At 41.9% G+C, this 13,503-nt stretch overlaps 1 protein-coding gene across 1 annotated transcript in view; it reads right to left on the bottom strand.

Moving 5' to 3' along the window:
• The window catches only part of fancl (FA complementation group L), a 32,521-nt gene that overhangs the window by 2,043 nt on the left and 16,975 nt on the right, over positions 1-13,503 (bottom strand). Inside the window, exons 8-13 of the mRNA XM_061040815.1 lie at positions 9,559-9,709; positions 9,379-9,462; positions 6,907-6,952; positions 4,639-4,720; positions 2,321-2,437; positions 731-802 (exon numbers count right to left, since the gene is read on the bottom strand). Of these exons, the coding sequence (XP_060896798.1) occupies positions 731-802; positions 2,321-2,437; positions 4,639-4,720; positions 6,907-6,952; positions 9,379-9,462; positions 9,559-9,709 (552 nt within the window). The remainder of the gene's footprint in view (positions 1-730; positions 803-2,320; positions 2,438-4,638; positions 4,721-6,906; positions 6,953-9,378; positions 9,463-9,558; positions 9,710-13,503) is intronic.

The following is a 13,503-nucleotide window of genomic DNA, read 5'->3' as shown; positions in this document are numbered from 1 at the left end:
GTCCCTGACAGCAGAGTTAACCTTGAAGTTATATTGCTGACCGAACACCCTGCTTTGTAGTACAGGCCAGAAGAAAAAACCACCTGCATACGACAAGGCAGCTGTTGAATCACAGCTCCTGTCTACTGCACGTCAAACCACAAAAGCGATGTTCCTGTTTACGAGGAATCTCTATATCTATCCACACTCTGTTATTGGACATACTTAGAAAATAATACTTCCCATTTATCATTTAGTTTTGGGTCGTTTTCCTTTTTTACCTTCTCGTAATGTAGACCCAAAAATATGAACAAAAATGCAGCCGCGGTAGAAATTCCAGAAATTCGTGTAGCTAAAGAAAAAAGTGTAGCTAAATGTGCTATGAAGGATTGCTTTGTGGAAAAATGAAGAGAGCACTTAATTCTAACTGGACTGGGAAACGAAGGACTCGGGGGGGGGGGGGATACTCCAAAAATGGTATGCATGAGTAAAAGTGTGTTTGAATGTGGCTCAATGGCACGCTGTATTCACAGACCTCTGTTCTTTTACTTTCTAACCAGCTGGAGTAGCTGGAATGAAAGTGACTGAATGCTACACATTGTGGTGAACGCACTCGGCGTGCTTTGAGCGCAGAGAAGGCTGGGTGATGTATGGAGCGGCGCTAATTAAGATATGTGAATATCTTTTGACTCTCCACTGAAGGCCTTTGAGTGAAGGCAGCTGTCAGTCACATTCAGGCGAACACACATACCTTGCTGCAGTAAGGACACTCTCCAAAAACAATGTTGAAGCTCTGCCTGCTGGAGGGCAGCGCTCGCAGCCACTGAAGGAAAAGGAGGGGAAAAAAAAAAGACTGCTTTATAAAAATCATTACCTTGGATTTGATGTGTCAGTGTCAAGTGATAATAACGCTTGTTTCAATGCTCACTTATTACTGCACACTTTAAAGGAATGTACAAGATTACCCGGTACTTTGAAGCATTTGGAGGGCTTTTATGTGGAACTTTAGCATATTCTCCTGCCACTTGTTCAAGGCTTTTAAAAAGAGAGCTCAATGTTATGCACAGTTTGACTGGATAAAGAGTCTATGAATAAAGTCATCTCTGTTCACAAGCTTGTTTCCTGTACAGTCCTGTGCCTCTACCACGCAGAGCCCGACAGGATGACATGTGTCTTAACACTCAAATCAACCGTACCACACCTAACAAGGACTCATGACTTTGTTCTGATGTGTTTGATGGCTTTTATCTTGAACCCCTGATATGATATTTTGGTTATCAGTGAAACAGGTGGAAGAAACTCCTTTTCCTTTTGATGTAAAAACTTGTCAAAATGTTTAATCCCCAAATAAACAGAAGCTTCATATTGTATACTGTGTGAAAGTTCTAGTTTGTCACTTCAGTCCCCTGTTGAACATTACAACAACTAAGACCTTTGACCGTTTAACACCTTCCAAAAATACAGTGCTGACCTGTTCTGACAAATAAAATAAAAAGCTACTGGAAGAAATATTGTTATATTCCCCCCCCCCCATTATCAAGCTCTGATTAAAAAAAAAGGAACTTAGATTAATCTGCTCATCAATTTTATAAACTGATAATCCAGGGGTCTCAAGAGAGAACCATGAAAGTCTGATGTTCTCCATAGTGAAATAGATTGACTATATTATGTCATGTTCTGATTAAGGATTACGTTTTCTGATAGCCACATCGAGTCCAGAATCAGAGAAACTCTTTGGGGAACATTTTAAGTAATACTGGCAGACTTTGAAATGACTGTAACAAAGACTTCAGAGTTAAATCAGTTCTTGTTTCTCAAATTCTCACAGATGTTCTCACTGCGACTAAAACTGATCCATCATGTCTGCCATACATCGACTGATTGATACATCATATCCTGCTTGCTTATCTAATACATGGTAACTTTGAGCTGAAGAGATTACCTGATCCGATGATTGACTGAAAATTAATTGGCTACAATATCCTATCACTGTCAGTCAGTTCAGAAGCCGAACGATCATTTTTAAAACATCCTGTCGGTTTCTCTAAATCTGTGATGGACGATTTATAAAACATCCTGACAGTTGATGAAGCAATCAATAGAATAAGCAGCTGATCAGTCAGTGTGTCTTTTATTGTGGGTAGATGTAGCATATCAGGGTGGCAGTAGCTCAGTCTGTAAGGTCCTGGGTTAGGAACTGGAGGGTTGCCGGTTCAAGTCCCAATGTGGACCAAAGTATGGACCACACTGTGTAGCAGTGTGTAGCAACCCCACTGTGTGTAATTTGGTGTGTGTGGATTGAAAAAGCATTTTTTTAAAAGATACAACCCTGTGTACATACCTCATACAGACAGAGCTGGTGGAAGGGCTGGCCACAGCGAGGGTCATTACACACTTGATCAGGGATCGCAGCTTCAAGACGGTAAGCGTAGCAGATTCCACACTCAACGCTGAAGCTCTGCGCACGCACGCACACACACACATACATACATTCAGGATGCTTTCTAACATACACCATGGTTACACACACTCAAGGAATTCTTCCTCAGCTGGGCCTCAGGTTCCATGTTTTGATGTGTTACTGACTTATAGGTACAAACCGTTTTTAAATTGTTCCACTTGATCGCTTCAGCAGGCGGCCCCTAAAATGAGCTGTAATTTTCTGGAAAAGTCATCTCTCAGGGTGAAAGGAATATATCCACTTTAACTGTGTCATAAACAGACTCTGATTTATATCCAGAGCCCCTGACAACTCCACAGAAATGATCCCTTAAGAAGAATCATTTGTTACAAGGGATGTGCATATCAGAAAGTCAGTGGCAATTATATAAAAAAAAATAAAAATTGTGTTCTAATGGCGGCTATCAAACAGCTACAGATGTGTAGTACAGATGTAAGATACGCTGTACAGTAGCTGCCATCTGGCGATACTGCTGCATTACAACCAGGAACCAATAATAGAAAAAAGATATTTCTATATTTAAGATGAGATGAAAGTCATGTGATCTCTTAGATTTCTGTCTGTTTGAATATTGTAAATCATGACTCATCTTAACCAGTAAAGTATATCTGGGTTAAAGGAGAAACAGCTGTTCCATTGGTTTCTTCCTTCTTCACTCCTTGGATCAAAGGTTTTGTTTTTCTTTGCAGAACAAGGAGACTGTTAATGTTTTACTGTGTGACTTTGGTGTTAGATTTGGGTAACTAACACACAATAACACAAACTAACTGGATCAAGACAGAGGTAGACGAACATCTCCCTCCTTCTCCAAGGAGAAGTTTCTGTTTAAAGTCTTCTGGCTTTGAAAGGAGCAATCTAAAGCCACGTGTCCAGCTAGTGTCTTTTTTAAAATTTGTATTCAACAAGGAGAGAGCGTTCACAGCAGCAGGAGGCCGCCCAGAGAAGAAACGCAGCACCCAGCGTCTTTTTTCCGAGCCTCTTTTTGTGCGGCTGCTCCGAGCGCTCAAGTTGAAAATCTTTTCAGAAAGGTGCTGTTTACGTCACCAGAGCTCTTTTTCTAATATTCCCCATAGTTTTGCTGCCCACAGATTGTTCCTTGTACCCACATCCTCTTTGATCCTTATCTGATCAGGAAACAAGGATTCTCCTCGTTTGGCAGATACTGAAGTCTTTTTCTGGTGTGTTTGTACCTATAAGTCATCTAGACCCTGAAATGTGTTGAAAATACCAGAATTCCCCTTTAACACTTTGGCAGTCTCGCTCTGTAGCCACAAAGTGCTGAACTACCTTTAAGTTAGAACTGCAGTGCGTACATCACCCTGGCCTGTACCCCCCAAGCTCTCTCTCTCTCTCTCTCTCTCTCAAGTCCCACCATCACAGGCTTATCACACACCTCTCTCTCTACCATCGTTTGCATTTCGGTGTAATGAGAAGCTCCTGTTTTTGTGGGGCTATCCATTAAGTGTGAAGGTGGCAGGTAAAAAAAACAAAAAAGAGAAAAAAAAAAATCAACATCTGGTCAACTCAACTTTTTTTGCACTTCCTCTGAATGTTAATGAAGCCGAGGCATTAATCACCGCAGCGACAGCGGATAAACACGACGCCCTTTTAACCCATCCGCAGAGACAGAGAGAGAGAGAGAGAGAGGGGAGGGGAGGGGAGGGGAAAAGAACGAGTGTTTTATAAAAAAAAGAGATAAATGGTTTTGAGAGATTAAAGCGATTTGATAGAGCAGAGAATTCTGCCATCTTTGTTATTCTAATGATCTTTTCTGTAAACAACCCAATTAAAGGGAGAATTTGTGCCCACCTCATGGAAGAAATAAAAAACAAAACAGAGCGAGAGAGAGAGAGAGAGAGGAAAATATGGAAATGTTCAGAAAAATAGGCAGCAGCGTATGTCCGCCCCCTTATAACTTGAAGCTCAAACACACAGACAGAAGTATGCATGCAAAGATGTAAACACACACACACACACACACACACACACACACACACACACACACACACACACACACACACACACACACACACACACACACACACACACACACACACACACACACACACACACACACACACACACACACACACACACACACACACACACACACACACACACACACACAGCTCCTCGAGGTAACTGTGATGGGAATGGACATGTTTGAAATGGAAAGGGGGGCAAACTGTGTGACATACAGATTTTTCGTGGGTGGCAGGTGACGGGAATTCGATCTCCAAAACATCCCGGAGGTTGTGCAAGACGCTGGAGTCCGGGTTCCTGCCAAGCAGACCACAGACAGCTATTTCACACACTAATTAACCACATGCAAATGAGCCTGCAAAGACACTGGGGGATGATTAGGAGACTTTCACCATTAGTATGAAAGAAAAAAAAAAAAAAACGAGCCTGTGCATTTATCTTTTCTTGCTTGAAACTGAACAGTGGCGGAGGAGGAGGGAGATTTTCCTCAGACGTGTCATGCAGGGAGGCAAATGTTAAAACCTGTGGTGAAATGTAAAACCTGTACTTTATTTAAAAAAGTGTCGTTTTTTTCCTCTTGAGTGATAATCAGGAACTGGTGTGCATAATTTGACTCATCAGTCGCTGATGCATGTGGTGGTGGGTGGGGGGGAAGGGCTGAAGATTTGCTAAAAGTCAACAAATCCCCAAAGAAAAGACCAAAACCAACGATGAAGTGATGTTGACAACTGTCACTGTATGTGTGATATATACTCTCTGAGCTCAGGAACAACATCTCTGAGCTGCACTTTAGTAGAACTGGAACAGACACGCTGCCTTTGATTTGAACTACATCCAACATACTCCTTACTGCTGATGTAACACTCAGTACTGCTGATGGAAATCATCCTACTCTCTCCTGTTTCAGTACCATTTATTAAAAATAAAAAAAAATACAATCCATGGAAATGACTGACTGCATTAATAGGGCTTCTTTGGGTGTCTCATGAATTAATTCGGTTTGGATTCTTGGGGTCATGATTCGATTCAAAGTCTATTTTTGATTTAGTACATACTTCAGGATCTCCTCCAGTCATCTGTGAGACCGGCTGAATTTCTTGCTGCTCCATTTGGCATTCTAGTGAGTTAAAGAGCTAGCTTTAGCACTTAGCAGGGAGTGACTGATTAGCCTGTTGCTTGCTCTATGGAGGCCGCAAATGGGCGCACGTCTAGACGGAAGGCGGAAAAAAAACAACAATGATTTTTGGAAGTTATGAATCACTTTAAAATCTCAGAAGATAAGAATCTGGATCTTTTTTTCACCACCTCTAACTATAAATATATAAGCCGTTTTAGAGTAGCACTACCAAATAACACTTCATATGTCATGTTGAGAGGAGCAGATTGAAACGCTACCACTCAGTTAAAGTACAGTTTCTGTCAATCTTATAATTCTAATTTATTTATCCAATCTCCTTGTAGCTCTGCTTTGTCTCCACCAGCTGTGTATAGATATATCTCACTCTCTGCCTTCTGAATTCTCCACCATGTTCACCTGAACTCTATCCTCATCTGCTGTTAAGTGATGTCCAGGTCGGATACAGCAGGTAAATCAAAGCTCTCTCACTTAAAACGATGCAGAAAGGTAAAGTAGTTTACTAAATTATTCTTATTTAATTTAATTTAATTTTAATTTTTTACCTTTTTTAGGCCGGACAGTGGATAGAGAAGGAAATCGGGAGAGAGTGGGGAATGACATGCAGGAAAGGAGCGAAAGGTCAGACCTTAACCCAGGCCACCCGCTTCAAGGACTACAACCTCCTTACATGTGGCCGACCCAAACCGCCCGGCCATCCGCGCTCCAGTTATTATCTTTCTATTCTGTTATTATAAGGCTCTAATTCTGTCATGCATACTGTGTTAGTTGTATGAGTAAATGTGTAAGTAAATCGCAATTAAGTCAAATTTGATCACACGCACACACAAACACAACGAGCAGCTCCCACACAGCAGCTGAATATGTTTGTAATTGGGAATTAAAAAAAAGATCTGGAAGCTTCCAAACGACACAAGATTGACAGCTTTTTAAAAAGTGACCATAAAGTATTGATGCTGAACATGTCGCTGCTGTGTTATACATCACGCCTATGAAACCATTTTTAATTTCAGTCATCGTTTCCAAAAACACACACTGGGACAGCGATATGGAAGTGCTGTTTAGGCCTGACTTACAGAAATACTGTGTTATCTCTGTATCAAGGGCAACTGTTGGTTTTGGCCTTTCAATGGGATCTGTTGACAGTAAGTCAAAATCATAGAAAAGAACCACCTTACATTATAATTTAAATGACCTTTCTGTATGAAACACAAACACTGGGTTTAAGAGCTTTCATCCTTGGAAAATGATGTGATTATTTGAAACTTCTGAAAAGATAAACTGTCATACTGTATTACTATCCAGGTGAAAACACATAGGCGTTAAAGCTTGATGGAGAATAACTTACCACAAGTGCATGTTGGCGTTGAGCTTATTCCTCAGCGGAGTCACCACTGCAACAAAAGAAAAGAAATGAGGAGGTGTCACATGTAAACTGTGCGACTAATAAAACCTTAAATATGATTTGAATCTTTCTTTTTTTCACACATTACGAGCACCTGCAGATTCACTATTATTGTATATAAGCCTCAGAAAATTAGACTCTCCTAGAACAACATACTCTGCATACTCTCAAATGTCTCGTCTTATTTGACAACAGCCCGGTTCAGCACAGACGCCGGCGTCACCGCTGTCACATATGAACCATCATTGCTTCCTCTGTTTCCACAGGGGAGCTTTGTCTCCGTGCAGCGCTCATCACTTTCACTATTTGTTATTCCTACATGCAAAAAGCAATATTTCTGTGCGACCCCTCGTATTTGAGGGTCGCCGCACGCCTCCCGTCTTGGTGGCTGAGATGTGTATGTGTTTAATATCTTTTGAGTTGCATTGCTAGGCAACAGGCTAGGAGTCGCATGACCTTGGGTTTACAGAAACAATGGCCGACAATTGACGGGGACTTAAATAGAAAGCCGAAGCTCGCCAGCTGGCTCTGGTGTTGGCGTTTGGTGAGAATGAAAACGTGCCATTGTGGAAGCAAGTCCTCTGACATGACGGCAAACGATAGTCAACACGAAGCAGCCTGCTTGATGTTGAGACATGGGAGTGAGTGGAAAAGCAGCATTACTCCTTTTTCTCATTCACGTCTGATGGCTCATCACTGATCTGATCTGAATACTGCTGGGCACAGGCACAATTTGTACTTTATTGCCTGGGTTGATCGTCGGCTGGCAGATTACTCTGGGACAACAGACGTCTGATTGCAGTGATACGGGCTTTATGAAGAGGCTCAGGACAGGAGATCCTGAGAATGACGGAACAATTGAGTGAATAATGAAATAATGACTCTTTAACTAATGTCAGGAACATCTGCTGTATCTCAAAAAGAAGATCCATGATGCAGGACATTACAAGAACTATATTTAATTAAAAATGCTCTAAAAACCAGATTCAAAACTGCTCTTTGTGATGCTTTTATTTTGAAAAACTGCAAAGGGGACTTCTGCTACATCGTAAAGTTACAGGAGTAAATAAATACAGCTAAAATAACAAACAAGAGGAGAAAATGTTACACTTACGTTGTTTTGTGAGGTGGATTTGTCTTAAAAACATTTGTTTGGGTGACTAACTCTCTTTCAGAAGGATGCTACATGTAGCATGTATCCATTTGTTAGCTCTGAGCTCTGACTCAACCAGTGATGAGTGACAGGAGGATTAAATACACGTAACTTTACCCTGCTTCAACTGTAACCAAACAGCTACGATTGGCTTAATTGTCACTTAATAAATCTTACTTGACCAATAGGTTTTCATCAATGACTCCACTGGTAAAAAGTGTGGGGGATGAAATTACGTTTCAGTGAAAGTGTGGGTGTCACAACACCCACAGGTGAGACGCGCCTGGTCCCAAGGATGTTTTCTTATTCATTATATTTAACTGTTCATTAATTTGGTAGTTTTGTGCTCTGACATTAAACACATCTAAAATCTGGAATATTAGTCACACAGGTATATAAGTCGCAGTCTGTTTTTTGGGGGTCTCTCAGAGCGAAAGAAAAGTTTAAACTGTCTTCCTACATGATGATTTATCTGCGCTCAGAAAAGTCTCCAAAGTGAAATTTCTGTTCAGCTCTGAGATCTCAGCCGACGGTGAACGCTCGGAAGTACAGACGGCAAACCTGTCAGTCAAATTTTTCCACCTTCACTGGTCACCTGTTGACTTGAGTTGAGGAGTCTTTAAATCAATCCAGCAATCCACAAAGTTTATTTACTGAACAATATCCCACCGTTTTCTTTAAATGCATGATTTGGAGCCAATGAGGGAGAAAAGATGTTGAAAAGAGGCGCTGCCAGCCTGGTCTGCGTCACTACAGTATGTATTCCCACAGCTTGTAAGCAACAATGAATGTAGGAGAACTTTCAAACATTTCAGGTCGTGTGATTGTGGTGGCTGCACTCTCGGTAATGACAGCATTTGTCAGCATTTTATACTGGTATATTGGTCACACTTTGTATATAATGCGCAGCCAGCTTTTTAGATGAAAACACAGGTATTTAAGTGCGTCATACAAGCTAGATTTTATGGTAAATCTCACTCCAATAACTTAACTATGAGCCACCAAGTTTGCAGCAGCATCCACTTCATGAGGAAGGTGGTTCATTCTCATCTCGGCGTGTTGCCTTCAATTCCTTCAAGAATCCTGGGAAGCAGTTCACTCACATACCTTGTGTGCACCTGATGGCTGTATCATAACAAGATTTCACCTGCTACAACACAGTGTGTCACTTCTTGGTGTGTATTAGTGCAGATACAGTTCTCGTGCTCGGGCTCTGCCTGAAACTCTGACAAGTGGTGCCATGTGTCTGCGGTCCTACCCACCATGCTCAGCCCCCAGCAGGCAGCACTCTGGCAGCATCTTGGGATGTCTGGGATCCACCTCCACTTTGATGGATACGTTGTTTCCTGCACACACAGACACAGATGTACAACAACAATTGGATTCTTTTAATAAAAAAAAACTTTAAGAACTCGTCTTTGACAGTGCCAAGTCCTCCTTACCGATGGCAATGCGCCTCATGGTGTCAGAACGGCTGGGTTTCTCTGGCTCCAGGATCCAGGTTTTACTGTCAATCTCATCGACGACGTCCCAGAATTCTGTCAGAGACTCCAAAACCAGCAGGAACTGAGTGTGAAGCTGCTCCAGAGTACTCTAGCAAACCAGGACAGAACGAGCACACCAGTCACTTACAACACAAGAGAAGTGTGAGCAGTTCAAAAGGGGTGAACAGGTGTTTATTAAGGCCTTAGAAACACAAAATTTTACTACAAGTACTTAATCCTGGACCGAAAATGCACTACTTGGAGTTTTATTTTCTCTTCTTCATCTTTTCTTTTCTCTGCTTCTACTACTAAACAATGATGCAAACCCTTAACATAAACTGCAGTAACCACTCTACAAATCAGAACAAAATTAAAACATATATCCTTCTCACTATAACACTAGTTATGTCAAAGCCAAGATGAAAATGTGGCTTTAATGGCATGTTTGAGTCTGAAAGAGTAAAAGCTGAAGGCTAAATATGAGCAATAAAGTAGTTGTGAAATTGAGTTTATTAGCCTTAGCATTGCTGCAGCTAATCTTCCTAAGGTCTTTAACAAAGTATACAGTGACTGTGTCATGACATCTTACACTTAAAATCAAAACAACACTAAAAAACAGGACAACATTCAATATAACGACTTACATCATAACACAGAACATTACAACAATATGAGCAATAACACAATAAGAACAGCTCCTGGAAACATGAATGATTACATGTATTCACTGCAGTGACATCAGTGTTGGGCTGTCTGTTGACCTACTGATGGGAGATAACTGGTATTCATTTATTATCCATTTAGTCGATTAATAGTTTCAATAATTGATGACTAGTTGATTTTCAAAATAAAGCTTAGTTACAGCCATAATCAATCATTATTTGTATAGCGCCAATTCATAACAAGAGTTCTCTCAAGACGCTTTACAAAAGAGCATATGGGATAATATGCAGGAAGGATTTCTCCTTTGTAATTCCTTGCGCTCCTGTTGTCCACACTTCCTTGCCGCCACGGATCAGATACAGAGATGGAAATGAACTGTGGAGTATCGACTGGAAAAACTACAAAAATCTGAAAAAGGACAGTAACACGGCTTTCACACTTGCAGAAAACTCCTGAAAAACTCCTGATATTTCCAGGAGGAGCTGTATGTGTGAACGCAAAGAGACACATTCCCTGGAGTTTCTCCTGCCAGTCTCCTCAGTATTTTTTCCAGCAGAAAGTCAGAGTGAGCTGATGTGAGAACGCTGCAGGATATAATCAGGAGAATTCACCTGGAGCCAGTAGGGGGGGTTGAAGTTCACATTCTGTGACTGCTGCACGGTGCATAGACTGAGTGCATATGAGAAAAACTGCTTAAAGCCTGGCTCACACTGTGCGATTTTTCCCTGATTGTATAAAAGTCGGGGTGGCATGTCAGCTCACACTGTACGACTGAATTGTTTACGACGCCTGACCAGACCTTGAGATGTACGTGCTCACACTGTACGACCCGATTTTCGGACACGGCCGGAGAGCTCACACTGTACGAGTGAAATTGGGACGGAGCGTTGACAATTGTTAATAAAGTTTCATTTGAAAACTCCAACGGATGACGGTTGGTGAAAGAAAAGGAAGTGGAAGTTGTTGTAGGATAGAGGAAAGTTGATACGATCATAGATATATGGATACAAGTTTCAGAAAAGTGCTACACTGATGATCTGTACCGAAACCCCCCCCCCCCCCCCCCAAAAAAAAAAACATCCTGCCGCTGGTCACCATGACTACGGTCCTCCCTTGTCTCTGGTGATTATATTGTGGTCACACACAACTTCTGCTGGACACTTTCATGACGTAAACATCAAGATTTTAAATTCTAAATATCAATAAGATTTATTTTTGGGCTTTTCGTGCCTTTAATGGAGAGATAGGACAGTGGATAGAGTTGGAAATCAGGGAGAGGGAGAGAGAGAGAGTTGGGAATGACATGCGGGAAAGAGGCCACAGGTGGGATGCGAACCCGGGCCGCCCGCTTGAGACGACAGCCTCCATACATGGGGAGCGTGCACTAACCACTGCTCCACCAGCGCCCCAATATCAAACATGTTTGAAATAAATCGGGGCGTCCCCAACGATCGCCGTGCAGACCGGGGACGTTAAGATTGGATCTTTGTACCGCTCACACTACAAGATAATCTGAGCTGATAATCGGGTCCGAGCAGCCTCGAGTCGGGAGAGACCCTGAGATTGTCAGGAAGGAAGAATCGGAGCTCAAATCGGCCCAATTATCCTGCAGTGTGAGCCAGGCTTTAGAGAGCAGAAGATGGTCCTGCTTCCCCCTGTCTGCTGGATTTATGAAATACATTCTGAGCCAAGGTTTTGGCTACAGTCCCTTAACTGGCTTATAACACAACGTCCATGTTTGCCTTGACCACAAGCTATCATCAGCTTTTTCATACAATGAGATGCAAAGGAACGCTACTGCTACATTTCATTTGAGGCAACTAGAGTGACTCAAAGTGCAGACAGAAATTGACCAGTTGGTAAAAAAAAACTGTAACAACTTAAGGCCCACACACGTCCTCGTTTACACCCACACACACAGAGAAGAGAAAGGGAGGCTGATAGAGGTGTCGGAGAGCAATACAGATGGAATGAGAGGGAAAGAATTAAGGGAAAAAATGAACCAAAAATTATGGGTCATTGTGCCAGCACAGTGCACACAATTAAGCATCGTCCAGGTGCTGAGAGCCTCAGCAATTACAGCCCAATTAATGCCAGTGGCATGATTACGGTTACAGCTCAGGATAACTACGCAAGGCCCAGCTCAGAATGAGAGAGAGAGAAAAAAAAAAAAAGAACGGGGGAAGAAGAGCTGGTAATTGAATTCGTGCTGTATCTGAGAGAAGACCATGAGTGAGAGCGGAGGGCTGTAAGATGGTATGAAAGAAGACGGAGCAGAGATATTATCTATTTATGCTTTCTCTGAATGACCTCAATCTGGCTCTTTAAAGCTGGGCTGGAAGAATTCACTCCTCTTTGCATGGATGCTAGTAAACTTTACTGGTGTGAAAAAAACAGAAATCTGAGTTGCAGAAGGTCCAATAAGGCCCCTCAGAGGACACATGCTGATTTAGGCCCTTAAGATCAAGAGGCCTCTTAGGGTCTCTGTTTGAAAACAGCCAGAGGAGGGTCTGCAAAGACACAAAGATAAAACAGCAGCAAGTCCAGTGACATAAGGTCCCACAGGGAGATAAATAGAAAAAAACTACTGCTGTCTGATCCAATAAAAGGAGGCCAACAAGTGTAGGAAGAGGTACCAGAGCTGATCGTCTCTAATACCTGAGCTGAACCTCTGACAGAGAGCAGTCAAGGCCCAGTGGCCAACACCAAGGGACCAACAGTAAGAGGAAACAAATGTAAAGAAAAACATAATTACACATTTTGAATCAGATTATGATGGTTGAGTTGACGTGCACTAAAAGGAGGAGGTGTGATCTGCTGTACTGGTGCTTAGTTTGAAGAATAAAACCAAGATTTAATTCATATATCAATGGTTAGAATAAATGTTGACATGATTGATATTTTCATGTTTTTCAGAAAAATTAAGAAATTTAAGAGTTCAGGGGCATTGGTAGCCTAGGGGTTATTGCCCGCGACCATGTACGAATGCTACAGTCCTCTAAGTGGATGGCACGGGTTCAAATCTGACCTGTGGCTCCATTCCCCCGCATGGCATTCCCAACTCTCTCTAACTCTATCCACAGTCCTATCTCTAAATAAAGGCATTAAACAAACCCCCAAAATGTTTAATCTTTTTGTGACCTGTCAGTATGTAGGGTAAGTGCATGAGGAAGTGAACGTGCAGATGGAAAGCGGACACAGCAGACACAGTTGGCGAGAAACATTGGGAAGTATCTTCAT

Source organism: Labrus mixtus, chromosome 6 (genome assembly GCF_963584025.1).
Source record: "Labrus mixtus chromosome 6, fLabMix1.1, whole genome shotgun sequence".
Taxonomy (NCBI): Eukaryota; Metazoa; Chordata; class Actinopteri; order Labriformes; family Labridae; genus Labrus; species Labrus mixtus.
The sequence above is the reverse complement of the archived record's forward strand: the minus strand, read 5'-3'. Positions and strand labels throughout refer to the sequence as shown.